Genomic DNA, 18921 nt, shown 5'->3' on the forward strand with positions numbered 1-18921 from the left:
GGGAGGGCTGGCGCTGTGGATGGGCTCGCTCCCTCAGCAGATAAGGGCTGTAAACCCTAACACCCACCACCACCACCACCACCACCATCACCTGCTCTGGATGGGAGGAGCACTAGGCCAGCAGTGTTTGCTTCACATCTGTGGGTGGGCACGTGGTGGACCTGTGTTTGCGTGTGTCCGTTTGTGTGTGCAGAGGAGAAAGGCCCACAGCCTTTGTGCAGTCCCCTGGTCGGCATGTGCCTGCGCAGGCATGCACATTCACTTCTGATGGGACAGGTCCCCCAGTACACATAGTTTCTGTCACCGGGCCACTTGACCCCAGGCCCATGCCATGGCACCTGCTGAGTTCCCGCCATGTTCCTGGGCATTTCAGTCGGTGCCCTATCAACTAGTTGGGTCAGCATTCCCCCCACAGGAGGCAACGGGGATCCTGAGAGGTGGACCAGCAGCTTGCCCATCTGAGCAGTCCCCGGACAGCTCCCCACAGGCAGCCGGGTGTCCCCCGCCCAGGAGCACGGCTAGAGGTGACCACCTCGGCCCCCAGGCACTCTGAAAGCTCAACGTACAGATGAGAAGGCAGAGCCACGCAGAGAGGCTCGTTAATCACTTAAAACCGACTTTCCATGAGTGTAATTTCTATTTATGACAATTGGCTAATTCATCCGAGCTGAAATGGGCTGGCTCAGCTGCTGCACCTGGAGTGATTTCCTCAGAGCTGGTGTGTGGGTGCTGAGTGGAAGCATGCCCTTCTTAGAGCACCCACCCCGGAGCCCCCGAGGTGGCACACCCCAGGCAGAACACCCGCCTGGGCCCTCAGTGATGATACATCCCACTCAAATCACCCACCCAGAACTCCTAGAGATGGCACTCCCCACTTAAGGCACCCACCTGGGACCCCCCCTAGAGATGGCATACATCCCCATTCATGGCATGCATCCAGTATCCCCCAGAGAAGGCACCCCCCTGGAGACGGCACACTCCACTCAGAACACTCACCTGGGACCTCCCCAGCCTGTACACCTGATTCAGGACACCCACCTGGGACCTCAGTTTCTGAGACTGTAACTCTTTAGTGGAGTAGAAAGCCTTATCTCTCTCCTGAGGAGCAGCTGGTGGTTTTGAATAGCTGACCTTGCAGTTAACAGCACAGCACTTACCCACTACACCCCCGGGGCCCCTGTAACAGATGACTCATGATGATAAATGGGATCTCTCTCATCCTTGCCCAATAGATTGGGTTTCTGGTCTCTCTCCACGAGTGGTTGGCATCATGATAAACTCTTGGCTATGAATCAAGTTGCCCCGGTGGTGCAGCAGGTTAAGTCCTGGGCTGCTAACCAGAAGGTTAGCAGTTCAAGCCAACATGAAGATGTACAGTCTTGAACCACCCAGGGACTGTTCTTCATCTAAGAAGGGCCATGAGGGTTGGCATCGACTTGGTGAGTGGGCTTAGGGGACTGGCATGACTGCACATGCGCATGCACATGCGTGCACGCACACCCAGCGCAGCGTCCGGGATGGGAGAGGAGAAAGGGGTCCCCTGCTGTGAGGAGCACGGTCATACTGGGCTGTGGTGAGGCCGGCGACTTCTGAAATCTTGCTTCCTTCTCTCAGCGGAGACACACAAACCAGCAGCGGGCCTACTCCCAGCCTGCCGTGGGAAGAGAAGGAAGTAGAGCGAGGCCTTGCTGAGTCCCCAAACGCTGCCGCCCCCCGCATCCACTCCATCCACAGCGGCCCCACAGAGCAGCCGAGACACACGTGCCCCCCAGAGCCCTAAGGCTGTCATCATTCCCAAACCCACAGCTGACCTCAGGCTAGCAGCTCAAAGGCTTCTCCCAGTAGGCCGTTTGACCTGAGCAGGGGCTGGGTCTCAGGTCCCCACCGTCCCTCTGAGGGAGAGGGCGCAGGGGTTGGGGGTGGGACGAGCAGTTTCTGGGACGGTGGAGGAAAGGTGCTGGCTGAGTCTGGCCAGACAGTGTGGGGTACCCTTGTGTTTTCTTAGGGTTAAGAGGCCACAGGAGCCAAGAGTGATTCACTCCCACGTGTCCGTGTGTCCCTGCCCTCTGAGCGGTCATCAGCTGGGTCTCGGGGACTAGAGCCCGTGGGCTGCCAGGGCTCCAGTGATGCGGTGAATGTTGACAAAGGAAGTCACCGTCCCTCCCACAGCTCACACTCACCTCCTGCCTCCCCCCTTCCCCCTGGTTCCCACCTTCCTCTCTCCCACCCCTCCCTGCCTCTGTGTCTCCCTCCCCCGTGGTCCAGGAAGATGGCTTCTGCTAAGGAACCACCCCTCCCAGGCACCGGTCAGCCTGCTACAGACAGGCTCGCGGAGAAGGTGGGGCTTCAGCACTTGGACAGCTCCCAGGGTGCCTACCTCTGGGCCCCAGCTGTGTAGTGGGAGCTGGATCCCTGAGGTTCTGCCTGTTTTTACGTCTTTGGACTGGGAACCACAGTGTGTATGGTGTGGTGGGCTAAGTGCCCAGGTGGCCCACCTCATGGTTGGCAGTTCAAACCCACCAGCCGTTCTGCCGGAGCAAGATGTAACCTGTTTGCTCCCATGTAACAGCCAGTCTCTAAAGCGCTGTGTAGGGCAACTGAGCATCAGAGTCTCCTTCCTGGATGGCAGTGGGGCTGGGGTTTGGGTTTTGGATTTTAGTGATTACTCGTTTCCCATCAGCCATCCTCTAACGTAATTTGAAAATGTTCGGAGGTGTCCAGTCAGTCTCCCCAAGTGATGGAGTAGAAACGCCCCTTGGGTTTTCCTGGGACATCATCTGCCCCACGTGGTCCCCAGCTCTCCTGTGGAGCAGGGGATGCAACTGCTGGCCGGGGCTCCCCAGCAGTGACCCTTGAACAGTGAGTATTGGGCGGTGATAGCTGAGCAGCGGCTGTTGAGCCGTGAGTTTTGATCAGTGAGCATTGAGCAGTGAGTGACGATTGCGCAGTGAGTGTTGAACAAGTGACGATTGCGCAGTGAGTGGGGAGCAGTGAGTGTTAGGTGGTGAGCATTGAACTGAGTTTTGAGCGGTAAGTGTAAGGTTGGCACTAGGGGGCTTTCCTGGTGGGTAGCCCTGGCAGTGCCTCTGGGTCTCTGTGCACTTATCTCTTTATCTCACCTCCCCCCATCCCCAGTGATGAGGTTTAGGATTCCCCCCCACCCCACCACCATACCACCCAGAGGGACAGGGTGAGGTTGCTGACACACACTTGGGGGCACCCTGGGACCCTCACAGGCTCTGAAGGAGGCCAGCTTTCCTTGACTGAGGCCCACCCGTCCCTGAAGCGGCACGGAGAGGCCAGCGTGGAGGGCCTCCGCAGCCAGCTGGTACTGGAGCACCTGCAGCTGGCACCCCTGCAGTGGGGTGAGTACAGGGGCACAGACTTCGGGCAGGCACACAGGCCATGGAGGGGGTGGCAAGGCAGGGGCATGTGTGGTGCAGTCCTGGGCTATCGAGGTGACAGGCTGCAGCTGCGACATGGCATGGGCCTGGGGGCCGATGACCATCTGTCCACGCAGCAAGTTTGCCCTATGTCTCGGCGAGCTGGGAGGGATGCGTCCAGGAGCAGTGGCCTTGGCCAGCTGCCTTTCCAGGAGGGTTGTGTCCTGCCCAGGCCTATGGGAGACCAGGGGATTGGGGGCTGCCTTCTCATCTCTGCCTGGTTCTCTGGTGTGGGCATCCGAGGCTTTTTGCTTGGTCCCACAGAGGCCGCCCTGATTGAACTCGTTAGTCACTGTTAGGTGCTGTGGGAGTAAGCTCTTGTGTGTGGAGTACCCCTCCCCCCCCCACACACATACTTGGCAGAAGGGAGTGTTGGCCGGTGGTCACTTGAGCACCTGCTTCTTTCACTCCAGGGACGCTGACTCAGTTGGTGCCTTCCTTAGGTGCAGGGACACTGCGAGAATCCAGCCAGCCAGCCAGGCGCCGTGGGGAAGGGGCAGCCTTCTGCTGCTTGGTGGTCTGTGTTGGGTCAGGTCAGATAGGGAGTCATCACCACCTAGCCCTTCCTGGTCATTTTATCTGAGAAGTCCTTGAGAAGTAGTATCAGGTCCTCTACCCAGAATCCTCGCCGCCCGACCCCTCCTAGTGAGGGCTGTCAGAACTGGGCGATGGTCAGCAGGGGCCAGGGGTGAGGACTCCTGCTGAGTTCCAGGGTCCTGGGGCGTGGGGACGGGGTATGTGTGAGGGACAGTGTCTGTGTGTCTGTGTGTGTGTGATGCAGGGAGGCACTGCCCGCCACTCTGCCATCACCCATCACCACCTTTGGTTGTCTCTGTCCTCAGGGAGTGTCATGGGGAGGGACCCGCGTGCGTGGTGCAGAGAGATGGGTGACTGTCCGGGTGCTAGAAAGCTCTAGGTGCTTGTCGTTGGCCTGTGGCTTCAGTTGCAGTACAATGGAGAGACGTAAGGAGTTTAGGGACCTGACTGGACTGGCCAAAACAGTGTTGGCTGCTGGGCTCCCAGAGCCCCAAGGGCCCTTGTGCAGGACCAGTGTGAGTGCTGACATCTCAGGTGACTCCTTAATGGACCCCTGCTGGGCCCTGGGCACCCAGGTAGGTCTGGGCACCCAAAGGGTGATGGAAGGCCCTGTTCCCAGATGGCTCATCTGATCGGCATGGTCAGTAGATTGACCACTTGCCCACATGGCTCAGTCAGGTGGAGGTGGAGGTCAGATCAGCCACAGTGCCCCCCCCTTGAGAGAGCCCCAGGGGGCATGTGGGGAGGTGGCAGGGGACTCCCTGGGGACAGATGGATGGCCAGGGTGTTTGTATACAGATTCCAAGGCCTAAGCAGTACCATCTGCTGCGTTCAGCTCCCGGGTTCACTCACGAGCCCTTCAGGGTTGGATGGTGCCATGAGCCCTGTGCAGTTTGCCCGACCCAGGTCACCGAGCACAGATTGGCTGCAGAGCCAGTGCCCTCTCCATACCTGGCAGGACCGAGAGCAGCTTCGAGATGCCCAGAGCTCCCGTGATGCATGCTGACCCTTGCCTCTCTCCCGGTAACCTAGCAATGGCCCCGGCTCAGGCTCCCCCTCCGGCCCCCCACTCCCCCAAAGAGCTGCTCCTCTCCAAGTGTCAGGCAGCACTCCTGCGCTTCGCTGGTTGGGTCAGGTTGATGGAGACTGGTCAGCCCCGATCAGCTGGGCCGCAAGTGAGTTGCAAACTGACCAGTTCGTTCTACCTCATTACTTCGACTGTTTAGGTCCGAAACCACCTTACCTGCTGCCTCTCCTGGGGACTCTGGTGAATTACGATCACAGCAGCTGTGTATCCGTCCACCGGTGACGTGTGCCGTTCAGGGGCTGTGACCTTCCATGTGTTTGATCTGTTGGAGGGATAGGTAGATCCCAATGCACGCCCGCCCCCGGTCCCCCAGGCGTGTAAGGATTCACACTTGCAGCTCTGTTGTGCGAGGTAGAGTCTCGTCCACTCACCTGGCTTCTGTCACATGTGCTGGACCCTGGTGTCAACCTTGGCTGGCCGGCCCTTTGTCTGTATTATAAACCTTCGAGAATTGTGTGTGGGGGGCGGGGAGTGGGGGAGGCAGGGGATGCTCTTGGATAAAGCAGTTAGTTGATTGGCCTTTGTGAAACAACTTCAAAGCCCCCCCCCCCCCATTTACCAGCTGACTCGGGGCCTTCTGCACTTGGGAATGTGAGCACGGTCGGTTTGCAGAGCTGCAGAAAAGACCCAAGTACTGTCGGGAGAAGGGCTTTCTTTTCTTCATCCGGCCATTTCAGAGCAGCGTCTGGCCCAGTGTCCCCAAACTCCTTGGGGTGTTTTCCTCCCGATCAGGCTTCTCCTCCCCCGCCCACAGTGCAGCAGTCAGAACCAGGACAAGGGAAGGTACATTAGCACCCCTCCCACCTGGGGCCGCCCAGCCCCCGGACATCACAGAGCAGGGCCTCCTCTGGCTGAGCTCTCACTCCCAGGCAGGGGGGGGCTCTAGTGCCCCCCCTCCCGGGGACCTCTCAGCCAGCAAGCTGCAGGGGCAGGGCCCACCCAACCATGGAGAGCCGGTGACCCTGTTGTGGGTGGTTTGGATTTTTCCTGGGAAAGGGGGTTTCACAAGGCTTATGGAAAACTGGGGTGGAAAGATCATGGGATTTTCCCACCGTGCTTTCAAACCCAAACCAAGCTCAGTGCCATTGAGCTGATGACAAGTCACAGCGAGGAGGACAAAGCAGAACTGTCACTCTGTGCGGCAGCAGAAAGGCCAGTCTTCTTCCTGCGGAGCAGCTGGTGGTTTCAAACTGCCCACCTTGCAGATGGCAGTTCAACCCTAACCCCTACGTCACCAAGGGGGCTTCACATAGAAAAGTGGAACGGACAGATCGCGCAATGTCCCGCCAGCCTTCTGGAGCCCCGTCTGGGGGTGGTCGGAGTCCAACAAGCAGGCCGGCTAGACTAGTGTCCCACCCACCCAGGGACCTGAGCCAACCCCGAGGGACCCCAGGGCCCAGTGCGGGGAGTGGGGCGCCCAGGTCACGCAGCCTGTCGGCCCTGGCAGCATCGCAGCCCTGTCTGCCAAGCTCAGGCCTCGGGACCCAGCCTGTGTCAGCGTCTCGGGGCTGTTCCACCCCAGAGTCAGAAAGTGAATTTCTACATCAGCAGCAGCTAAAAATAGGTGGCGGGGATTTTTGTCTTTCTTCAGTTTGATTTTCTACAAGATAGAACCTTTGCTTTTGTGTTTAACTCTCCGGCCACTGTCTCCCAGGAGGCTGGATCTCTAAGGGTCCTGCAGCCCCTTGGGGCCCAGATGGGAGGGCTTGGCAGTAACAGGCACGTGGGGGTTGGAGAGAAGGGCCCTCTGGGGTCTCTGCCTGGAGGCCCCTCATCCTCCTGCAGGGGGGACATGGCCTGTTTCACCCCCTCACTGTGTCAACCCCAGAAGCAGAGAGCCCTGTTAGGGTTCAGAGCAACTCAAGCCCAGAGCTTCTCTGTGGTCACGTCACACCGGGGAAATGACTGCAAAGAGGCTGGTGCTCTGGGCGCCAGCCTGGACCCCTGGCTCATTCCATAGCTGAGCAGACCAAGGCGCATGTGGCCTGGCCGCCTCCCCCCAGCATCCCAGCCCAGCCGCCTGCAGGGTGGGGTAAGGGGCATCTAGGTCAGGGAGCCACCAGCTCTAGTTTATGGGAGGCCCTGAGAAAGCCAGTCTGTGTGACCTGGGAGAGGTCAGTCCTCTGAGCTTGCCATGCCTGTGACCTTGAGCAGTGGGATCATAGCCTGCTGGGGACTGGCACCTAGCAGCATGTCCGCCATAGCTCTGCAGCCCCGAGGGCCAGGCTTGGCTTCAGGAGAGCCACCATGGCCTGCTGGCCCCCTTGGCTTGCTGGCCCTGCTCTGAGAGCCAGGAGACATGATGTATGCAGCGTAGCCTGGCTAACTACTGCCCCAGTCTCTCTGCATCCCCGGGTTGGAGATGCATCACCCCTGTCATCACGTGGCTATCTTCCGCCTGTCTATGTGTCCCTGCTCTGCTTCTAAGGACACCAGTCATATTGGACCAGGACCCACTGTACTTCCCCAGCCTCCCTACTGTTGACTGGCTCCCGTTGCCCCTGCAGCCCCAGTGAGTCTGAGTCATGCAGGCTGGAGCCAGGCCTCCCTTGAATGCTGCTGTACCCCTAACCCTGATCGCAGGACATTGTGACAAGCCCTCCTCACCCTCCATGTCCCTAGACCCCAGATCCGGCACCAGGGCTGGGTCTGCAGCGTGTGCCCAGGGAACTGGAGCCGAGTGAGTGCCTTGGGGCCATCTCTGGTGGCCGAACATGGCCACCCTCTCCAGCAGTCTCATCACACTTCACAGTCGCCTGGTGGACCCCATGCCCCAGAAGCCCACCCACTGGCCGCTGGCCTCTCCACTGCCACATGACCGCATCGCCTGTCCGGCCAGCTTTGCTTGCATCTTACTCCTGGGCCTCCGCCCATTCTAGACATTGGGAGTCTTGTGACAGCCAGGCATGGCTTGATTGCCAGCTAACCCTCCCAGCACTGGGCCTTTGGGGGTCACTGTGAGAAGCTGGGTGGACCATGCCACTGCATTACCTCACTGTTTCATCCCATGTCCTTGAAGCTTCAAGGAGGTCGTCAGTCTCTGGGGAGGGGATGACTGAGTCTCTAGCCCATGAGCGTGCACCATCAAACTGCCAAAAGGACTCCTGGACAGACAGTGGGCTAAATACCACTTCTCTCCCTGAGCCGCCCTTACACCTGCTGCCTGCATCATTCAGTATTTTGATCATAAAACCTTTCAATATAGAAAATCAGGCTTGAATTATTTTTTTCTTGAATTCTCTCAGCTTAAGATACATTGAGCGAGCTCTTCCCTCTTGGTTTTCTACCTCTGGGTCTTCTGTACCCTTCATGATAGTCGGTGACTGTCTGCTTGAGCTGCCCTTTGACCTGTCCCATTCAGCTCTTTGACTGCATCCCCCCATTTGCTCTAGCTACTCTGCGATGAAGAGCAAGTTTCAGGCTCTCTTGAGTCAACCATGCGGATCTTTCTTTCTTTCCTGACTCTTCAGTGACCTTTATGTTCTTCATGAATGATGGTCTTGATGTCCCCGGGGTTCATCAGGTCTCTGCCATTAATGCTTGTGTTAGCCCAGATTGACCAAATCCATGGATGCTTGTGTATAAGAGAAGCTTTATATCCAAGAGTAATTGCATATTAAGAAAACATCATGCCCCAGTCCAGCTCAAGTCCATAAGTCCAATATTCGCCCATATGCCCGATACCAGTCTATAAAGTCCTCTTCAGACTCACGCAGCCACATGCCATGATGCTGAATGCAGGAAGAAAGATCACAGGCCAGTGGGTGGAATGTCTTATGGTTCTTCCCATGGCGGTGGAAGCATCAAAGCACTGGTGTGGGTCTCCATGTGGCTCCTCCTCCAGCTCCAGGGCTCTGGCTCCATCAGCATGGCTCTATGTGTCTTGTCAGCAGGAAGACAAAGCAAACAGTGTGTCCCACCTCAAGCCAGGAAGGAAGACTGGAGTTCCCATAATCCTTAAGAGAAGACCATGCCCACACAGAGGCATGATTGACAGGCTAGACTCCACCCCTTCACTCAAGGTGACAGGAGATGATGTCACTGCCACAGAATTCGATGCATCAAATCTGTTCTTCAGATGGTCTCTCAAAACTCGGATGGGTTAGTTCCTATTTTGGGTCTCGGGGACTTGTTTTACTTTTCTCAGCTTCAACCTGAACTTACAGATGAACAACTGATAGTCCATCCCACAGTCGGCCCCTGGCCTGGTTTTCGCTGCAGATACGGGGATACGGAGCTTCTCTGCCGTCTCTCCCCGCAGATGTCATCTGTTTGGTTTCTGTGTCTCCCAGCCAGAGAAGTTCACGTGTGTTGTCACAGTTTGCATTGTTGGAAAAAGGCATTTGCTGTGAACAAGTCGTTGGTCTGGCAAAACTCTATCATGCCATCTCCAGGTTCATTTCTGTCTCCAAATCTGCATTTTTAACTGCGGTTCGTTCCTCTTTGTGCCCCCTCTGCACTCCAGTCACCAGTAACGATCACTGCCTGTGGTACTGTGAAGCTGTGGTAGGGTTCGCCACCGCTCGTTTTTGTGGCTGGTGCACAGTGGTTCCGATGAGATTTCCTTAGAGGTGGATTGTGTCCTCCTATCACAGAAAGCTCTGCCCTCCAAGATCCATCTTAAAATGTCCTTTTGGGCAGGGAAGGTAATGTCATTCCTCGTTACGGCTACGTTCTCAGCACAGTCTGCTGTACACGTTTCTGATTCTGAATGGCTCCCTGAGGTCTAGGACGTCGACCTCGCCACATCCCACTTTATTTCTGATGGCTTCCGATTTCCCAGATGCACACTTCGTACACGGCCAGCTCCGGTCATTGGTCGGTGTCAACAGTTGCTTGTCATCGGAGTTGTGCCCCATCAGCCAGTGAAATCCTTGAAGGCCCCACTCCCACAGTCTTTGCCTCCATTCATTCCCTGCGGCCAAACCTGAGGGGCCCCACCCTGCACCCCACCCCAGCATTGTCTCCGGTGATGTTCTGTCTCCATTCATCAGGTCTTCCGTATCTGACAAGCTTTCTGTGTTTCTCAGATGAGGCTTTCAGCGGCTACTTCCTCCGAAGTGGGCATCGGATTCCTTCTTCTTCGTTGTGTTGTTGTTGGTAGATGTCTCCGAGGCCGTTCTGAACAGAACACAGCACTGCCTTGCCCCCCACCCTCACTGTTGTTCACATGCCCGAGCCCACTGCTGCAGCCAAGGAGAGGCGACAGGTCCGATCCAGTCCAAGTGGATGGGCTGTGTGTGAGAAAGACCTGGTTGTCCTAAAAGATCCCAGCTCCTAAAGGCCCACGGGGCAGTCTTGGTCTATCACGTGGGCTTGCTCCGCCTGGCATGGTCTCTGATGGCAGCCAAACAGCTGAGCAGGGAAGCGCATGCTCTTGGGCCGCCCCCCTCACTGTGCCCAAGCCACTTCCTGGTGACAACCCACAGGCCTATCCCACTCACCCTAGGTGTCCCTGGGACCCTCCTCATGCATTCTCATGCCCCAGTGGCCAGGAGAGGCAGGGGATGTCATGGGCCAGGTCTGAGAAGCCCCCTGGCCTGGGGCCCTCAGGCACCTGGTGCTGACTTGGGGGTCTGGCACAGGATCCTGGGGCTCAGTGTATACACTCTCACGTCACCTGCCCTTGAAAAGTACCAAGTGACGGACAAAAGCCTTTTAACATGGTTCCCATTCCATTTTCATGACTGCAAAACACCAGGTACTGAGTGATGCGTCTCCAGCCACGCCCGGCCCAGTCTGCCTAAACAGCCAGCCTGTGACTCAGTGCCAGCCTGGCCTGGGCTCAGAGACCCTGGGCAGGAGCAGCAGGCCTGTTCAGGGCCTGCGCTTCCTGCTCTCAGCCTACCTTCACAGGGCAGCAGCTTCCAGGATTCCTGGAGCCTGCAGTTACGTAGGAATGGAAATGGCCTGTTGGCCGAGGAAAGCGTGGAGAGACACACACACACACACAAAATATGGGAGGAGCCTGTTGGCACAGGATCAAGCATTGGGTGGCTAACTGAAAGGCCATCTGCTTCTACAAAGATGCGCAGCCTCAGCAGTTCCATGGGGCAGTTCTCTGTTTTGTGTGGTCACTGTGAGCTGAGATCCAGGTGACCGCAGGCGGTTCATATGAACACTGAACGTGCCACAGTCCAAGAGAAGTAAGAATAGAGCAGTCTTAGAAGAAGTACAGCCAGAGTGCACCTTAGAAGGGGGGATGGAACCTTTGTGACTGCACCTGATCATAATAATGTCGCATCTACACAGAGATCTGACTTGTGGGAACACTCGGGGAGTCTGCCCACAGCCCCGCTGGCTCCTGGGACTTGGGAATGACTCTTGAGTGTCACTGTACTCTCTGCTGTCCTCTGAGCCCCTCCTTCTTGTTACTACTCTGTGGGCCTTGTAGGGAATTTTTTTTTTAATGTCTTCGCCCTCCTCCAACAAGGCTGCGAGTCTTATCAGTCACTTCCTAAACTAGAGTGCACAGAGTCCCTCGGGAGTGGCCCTGGGGCCGGTGGTTCAGCGCGCAGAGTGAGCCAGGCCCGCCACGCTGTTCCTCCAGACTGGTCCTCGCTCAGAGGATTGGTGACATGGCAGAGCACAGAGACCAGCAGATCTGAGGGCTCATTCTAGCACAGCTGCCTGACTCTATCCCCCTCCATCTGGAGAGACTTAACAGGTGTCTCAGTGCCAAGACCCCGGGGCCAGCTGGGGGTGGGGGTGGGGGTCCAGACTCTATCCGTTCCTCATGCTGCCTCAGCAGGTTCATGGCCTGGAGGCACGGGGCCAGTGATCTGGTCTGGCCTCGGGTGGCAGGTGGCCTCCAGTCCAGTCATCATACACTGGGAGCCGAGGAACCAATAAGGAGAGCTGTCACAACTGTCCAGGGGTGGCCCCCAGCAGGGCAGTGGCCTGCAGGCCCCTCTACCCAGGCCCCACCCTGGTTCAGAGGTGGCCCTGCTGAGCAGCCTGGGAGAGCCAGCCTCCCTTCTACAAAGAGCCCCACTGTGGGCCACCTGCCAGCACCAGGGACAGGGACCACGGAGGGGCTGTTCTGTGAGGGCCCTAGACCACCACCCAGCGCTCTGCACACAGCCCCCAGGAAGCAGGGAGTTCAGAAGGCAGGCTAGCCATAGGGGGGACTTGTGCATAGGGGTGCCATGTGCCTTAGGGGGCCATGTGCATGGGGGTACCATGTACATAGCATGCCATGTGCATAGGGAGTACAGTATGCATAGGGATATCATGTGCATAGGGGTGCCATGTACACAGGGTGTCATGCGCACAGGGAGTACAGTATGCATAGTGTGAATATAGGGTGCAGTGTGCATAGGGGGTACAGTATGCACAGGGGGCACCATGTGCATAGGTTGCTGTGTGCACAGGTATGCCATATACATAGGGTGTCATGTGCATACGGTGCCATGTGCATAGGGGTACAGTATGCATAGGGGTATCATGTGAATAAGGGTGTCATGTGCATGGGGGTGCCATGTGCACAGGGTGCCATGTGCATAGGGGGCACAGTATGCATAGGGGATGTATGCATAAGGGTATTATGTGAATAGGGTGCCATGTGCATAGGGAGTACAGTATGCATAGGGGATGTCATGTGCATAAGGGTGTCATGTGCATGGGGTACCATGTGCATAGGGTGCCATGTACATAGGGGGTACAGTATGCATAGGGGTATCATGTGAATAAGGGTGTCATGTACATGGGGGTGCCATGTGCACAGGGTGCCATGTGCATAGGGGTATCATGTGAATAAGGGTGTCATGTACATAGGGTGCCATGTACATAGGGGGTACAGTATGCATAGGGGTATCATGTGCATAAGGGTGCCATGTGCATAGAGGGTACAGTATGCATAGGGGATGTGTGCATAAGGGTGTTATGTGCATAGGGGGTACAGTATGCATAGGGGTATCATGTGCATAAGGGTACCATGTGCATAGGGAGTACAATATGCATAGGGGATGTCGTGTGCATAGGGTGCCGTGTGCTGCTGCAGTGAGACAGGCAGGAGGGGAGAGTTGGCCTGGTCCACCACTATTCTCTCTCTTCCTTTTCCTGTTCAGGCACCAAGGTTGGCTGGGGGAGTGCCCCCAGGACCCTCAGTGCTTACTCAGGGTGGGTGTGGGGGCCTGGGGGTCCTAGTCTGAACCTCTTTGTGCTCCCCACTTCCCAGTTGAAGCCAACATGAGGGCCTCCTGCCACCTGGCTCCCTGTACTTCAAGTAGATTAAGGACCGGCTGGTCACTTACTTGCCTGGCCGCCTCCCAGCCCTGGCTGCAGACTCCCTCTCCCTGAGCTGGCCCCACATCTCCCTCACACTCACTTCCCCTGGCCCTGCGGGCAGCTTTTAAAACCTGGAAAAGGCTGACAGTGAGAGCTCGTTGCGCTAAAATAAGGCTTGTGCACCTGGTGGGACCACCTACAGATTCTGGAAGGCACAGTTCAGAGCGGAGCCCTCTCTGCCTCACTGCTTACAAGACCGTGGGGAGGGTGCCGGTAGGGGTGGGGCTTCGACACCATGGCAGATGCCCCAGGCTCCCATCTCTGGGTTAGGGAATAGGGTGTGGGGGTGGTGCACAGCAATGCCATGGCAGACTTCCCTGGGCGCCCATCTGGGGGACAGCTGAGGAGGGCCTGGGCACCGGGGCCCCTGTGCCAGAGGCTTCTGCGCGCGCGCGTGCACACACACACACACACACACACACACACACACACACTCATCTCCCGTGGTGGCAGTACCCAGAAGCCCCCAGGCTAAGAGACAGAGGTTGAGTTGTCTGTGGGGTGGAGCCTGGTCCCCAGGACTGAGGCACGTCTGTCTGCGATTGTGTGTAAGCTGCTGGGGGTGGGGGTGGGGCAGGGATTTGCGGCAGTAGGGTATGGGGTGGGGGGCGGGGGATACCCCTGGGCCTCTGAACATCTGGGAGCACCTCATAAGCCTGGGACCCTTCTAGGCACTCTGCCCCGGGTCTCTCACCCTGCCAACTGCTGTCTTTGAGAAAGGACCTGGTGGCGAGGTGGTTAAGCACCAGGTTGCCAACCCCAGGTTTGGGCCCCCAGCCGCTTCTCAGGAGGAGGAAGAGGCAGGCTGCGTCTGTGAGCAGGGTGCAGTGCTGCTCTGTCCAGGAGGGGTTGGTGGGAGTCCAGTGGACCTCTCTGCTCAAGGGGGGTTGTTCAGCAGCCCCAGCACCCCATGGCCACCCTAAGGGGCACTCAGAGGCCCTCGGTGTCAGCTTTGTGCACATCATCCCCGTCCCCAGCCTTAGTCCTGCTGTGCCTGGACCCTACTGTGGAGACAGAGTGGCTGGTTGGGGAGCCCTGGACCTGATTGGGGTAGGGGCCCTTAGTGCCCATGTGCTCAGCCATAGCTCTCTGCCCCTGTTCAAACAGGTGACACGTGTCTTTTGGAAAGCAGACCCTGCTCAGAGCCTAATCACAGGCCTCAGAGGCATTAATTAGCTGCAAGAGCCAGTTTCCCAATGTCCTTGTGGGCCACGCTAGGCACATTTCAATGGAGCCAGCCCAGGCCCAACAACCCTGGTATCCAGCACCAGCATCTCCCCTGGGGGGGTGGACACCCCTCCCAATTGGCTTTCGGGCCCCAGGCCCCCTCAGGACCACCACCCTCCTCTCATTCCGTCTAACTGCCCTCCACCTGCCTCTCGCCGCCACCAGGACCTGGCCCTGGGGTCAGCCGTGCAGGGACCTTTAGCCCAACAAGGAGAGTGAACCCACGGGAGCGTCCCTGTCCCCCAACCCTGGTGCGCTGTGGCAGCTTGCTGACCACTGCCATAACTAACCCCACTGGGGGTGGGGTGGGGGGAGGTCAGAGGTGCTGAGCACAGGATCTCCAACCTCTGTCCTCCATTCAAGGTCACTTGTGATGCTGGCCCCAGGGCTCTGGACTCGAGGTCACTCCCCACTGTACCGCCTCTCGCGCCTGTGGGCTGAGACTGTAGGGAGGGGCGGAGGCCTGACTGGCCAGTGCTGCTGGGAGGGGGTCCCTGTGTGACCCCGCTTCCACAGCCACTCCCCATCCCCATCACTGCCCAAGGATTGCTTCCCCCCTTGCCCTCCCAGGGCCCCTGCTGCAGGATGGGCTGGAGCAAGGAGCCCTGTGCAGCCCCTCCCTCCCCCTCCATCTCTGCCCTTCCTGGTAGTTAGCAGTGCTGACAGGCCGGACTATTTTTAGAAACCCGTTCCCACTCCTTTTCCCGTGGGAATAGGAAGGCAAGTTAAATTGTAAAATCCATCCCCTACCCTCCCCACCTCCAGTGAGCCCTCCCGGAGGGTGTGGGGAGGAGGCCATACCTGCTCCGGAGCCCCGCTGCCCTGAGGCCAGGGCCTGGGGAAGATCCTGCAGGCAGGCCTGCGTCTCCAGGGTACCCAGTGACTCCCATAGGCAGAGTGTCCAGCCCTCAGGACCCAGTGGGGGTAATAAGGGGGATGTGGCTGGGGCCAAACTGGAGCCCTGGACAGGCAGCCCCTGGGAGGCTGTCCCTGCCCCAGGAAGCCCCCTCCCCCAAGGGTGAGGCTCAAATAACCCTCCTTGCTTATAGGTGGCCTGGGGCCAGCTAAGCCCATGCCTGCTGGGCGCCCTGCCCCCTCTAGGAACAGCCTGGGCAGAGGCCAGCTTGTGCAGGCATGTGGGCAGACAACAGCCACTAGGACACGCAGGGCCTGGGCCCACAGTACGGGGAGCTCCAGACAAGGCTCAATTGAGAAGCAAACTCAGAGTTAAATCGTTGCTGATTTCTGACTATTCATCTGGGGAAGATTGACATGCGTACTCTGGTTCCAATTTAGCAAGTTTAGATGTAACTTCCAGGGAGCTAGACGGTCCCCAAAGGGGCGAGGGCAGCAGGGGCCACAGTCCCAGGAGACCTTTGGTGTCAAAAAGCCACCCCAGGAGGAAGTCACCTCCCTGCACCCCGGCCCTTGTTGTCTTTCATGTGGGACCAGCACTCCTAGATTCCAGGAGAGGGGACACTCAAGCTGGCCCCATGCTCGGGCTGTGTTGGTCCATGAGGCTGGTGGCAGAAGGAAGTGTCACTCCATGACCTCCTGAGTGAGCCCACTGTTGCTCACCCCTGCGTAGAAACCCCTCCCAGCCCCACCCCCACAAGGGCACCGCTCAGCTGGCTGGCTCTCTGCTTTACCACTCCTTCCTGTCCCCAAGGAGAGGAGCTGGAGTGTCCCCATCCACACGCCCCAGGGGCTTTCTGCTGAGCACCCCCCAGGACAGACCTACTGCCTCTTCAGGCAGCCAGGGCTGCTCCGTGCCCCTCACCAGCAGCATGGCCAGAATGCATCACTCCTTCCGCTGCCTCCTGGTCCACTGCCCTGCTTCCACATGCACAAGGCCCGCGCCTGGGGTCAGGCCAGCCTGCCCCCAGCAGAGACATAGAGAAGCTCCTCACTGCTTCCGCCGCCAAGCAAAAGGAGCCGGCAGAGACTGTGCTGGGTGGCCCGTGGTCCCTCGAGCCCTGTCGGGTCGGTACTGTCCTCTGGACACAGTCTGGCCTAGTCGGGCAGCAGCGTGCCACAGTCCAGTTGGATTCAGGGTGCTTTTGAACAACTTTCAAAAGTGATCTGGGGTGGTCCGGGTGCAGGTCCAGTGGACGTGCAGCACCCAGAGCACCTTGGAAGTGTCCAGTGTGATCAGTTCTGATCAAGTGCACCCCCCCCCCACGTAACCACATGGACAATGAAGGAAGTAAGTGTGGTGCCGCACCCCAAGTTCCCTCTTGGTTCTTTGCAGTGACTCCCCGCCCCGGTGTGGTCTTCTGGGGTCTGTTCTCAGAGAAAGACCCCGCGGTATGGGCAGCACCAATGGCTAGAAATGTGGAAACGCACGCTCGGATTCAGAGCCCTGACGCCAGGGAGGGATTCTCTCTGTGGGCCCCGGGGGAGGTCCTCGTCCGTCCCTTTTCAGCTCCAGAAAGTCCATGGAAATGCCCCATTACCGTCTCACGCTGCCTTCCCCCCTGGACCTCTTGGTGCACCCCATCTCTCCAAAGTGACTCCACTGATAGGGCCTCGTTAACATACAAGCAAAACCGGGCCCCCTTGTGGGACCACACCCGCAGGCATCGGGGATCGGGTCAGGCTATGGATCTCAGTTCATTCCAGACCACCAAACATCCACCAACCTCCTCTCTGCCCTGCAGAAGGATGTGCGTCTTCAAGAGCCGTCTCTCCACGGATTCGCCAAAGTCATCTTCAAATTCACTCATGTAGTTGCCCATCTCCACACGCGTGTTCCTTTCCTGAGGCACCCGGGCCATTTCCAGTCTGGACTTGTGCTTGGTGGGGTTCTTGAGAGAAGCAAACCCAGCGACCCTGGTACCTGTTGTCTACAGAAAGAGATTCATATCAAGGAATGGCTCACACAGTTGTAGAAGGAGGCATGTCCAGCCCGGTTCAAGGCGGGCTTCTCCTGGCAGGTGGAAGCTGACCAACAGGACGCAGAGACAGTCAGGGGGCACAGGCTGGTGGCTGCAGAGATCTGAGTCAGCCAAATGAATCCGCTGTCAGTAGTCCTGCTAATAGTGACGGCGCCTGGGATTGGCAGACGAGGATGGAGCAGGACATCAAGGAACCAGACGCGCGATCCAGCTCTGGCAGAAGGTGGAGGCCAAAGAGAATTTGGCTGTGCTTGGTTTCCCTCTAATGATAAGGCCGGTGACACCAGGGAGGTGTGATCAGGCTGGGACGCAATGGTCAGGTTGAGCTCAGCTCCTCCCCTTACCCAGGCATGTCTAGTGGACACCACAAGGTTATTACAAATACAGTAGCTTCACATGTTTATGTCAGGATCTCTGTGTGGCCATGCGCTTTGACTGCTCTTTGAAAAATATATAGTTTATGTATTCTAGGTCTTCCGCATTTCCATTTGAAATCAGGAATCAATTTGTCAATTCCATAAAAAAAAAAGCCTAGTGGGATTTTGTTTGGAATTGTGTTGACTCTTGAGATCAATCTGAGGAGGCTTGGCATCTTAGCCACCTTGGCCTTTTCGTGCCCGTGAACAGCGGTGGTGGTGCACAGTGGGTTAGCGTGGAGCTGCTCACCTGAGGAGGAAAGCGAGGCTGTCTGTTGCTGTAAAGACTTGCCATTGCAGAGACCTCCAGCGGCAGGGGACCCAGTCCTATAGGGTCACTCGGAGTCAGAGTTGGCCTCGAAGGCAGTGAGTTTGGCATTTGGATTTTATCTGTGAACAAGGTCTCTCTCTCTCTCCATTAGGATGACTCTGGGTCACATCTCACTCTTTTCTGGGTGTCTTGTCTCCTCACACACCTTCAGTCAGCTTTACCCCAAAGCAGTTCATATCCTTGATGAGCTACTGGATGATACTGTGTTTTGTTTGGTTTTTATTTGAATTTCCAGTAGTCCATTGTTGGTCCGGATCCTGCAACCTCACCAAGCTCATGGCTAGTTCTCGTAGCTCTTTGGTGGCTCCCATTGTATTTGCACAAAGTCACTCTTGTCCTCACCTGAGACAGGCAGCGGTTCCACTTCTTTTCCCGCTGGGAGGCCTTGTCATGTCATGCTGGCTGGCACTCTCAGTACAGGGTGGAGCCGAGGGTGGGTACAGGATGGCCTCCCTAGTTCCTCATCTGAGTGGGGAAGTCCCACGCCAGTCTCCATCAAGGATGCATGCCACCGTAGGTTTTCAGAGATGCCCTTTATCCCACTGAGGAAGTTCCCTCCCATTCCTGGTGTGATGGACGTTTTAATTAGGAATGAACATGAGATTGGCATCTGTTTTTCTGCATATATGAAGATAGTGATCATGAGACTCTTCTTTTCAGCTGGTCAAGATGGTGAATTGCACGGTTGATGTGC

At 57.4% G+C, this 18921-nt stretch overlaps 1 protein-coding gene across 2 annotated transcripts in view; it reads left to right on the forward strand.

The window, feature by feature from the left end:
* Nucleotides 1–18921, forward strand: part of TRAPPC9 (trafficking protein particle complex subunit 9) — a 292390-nt gene that overhangs the window by 241070 nt on the left and 32399 nt on the right. For both annotated transcript variants that reach the window (XM_075549225.1, XM_075549226.1), the window contains one exon: nucleotides 3274–3365. In XM_075549225.1, the coding sequence (XP_075405340.1) occupies nucleotides 3274–3365 (92 nt within the window). The remainder of the gene's footprint in view (nucleotides 1–3273; nucleotides 3366–18921) is intronic.

Source organism: Tenrec ecaudatus, chromosome 5 (genome assembly GCF_050624435.1).
Source record: "Tenrec ecaudatus isolate mTenEca1 chromosome 5, mTenEca1.hap1, whole genome shotgun sequence".
NCBI lineage: Eukaryota > Metazoa > Chordata > Mammalia > Afrosoricida > Tenrecidae > Tenrec > Tenrec ecaudatus.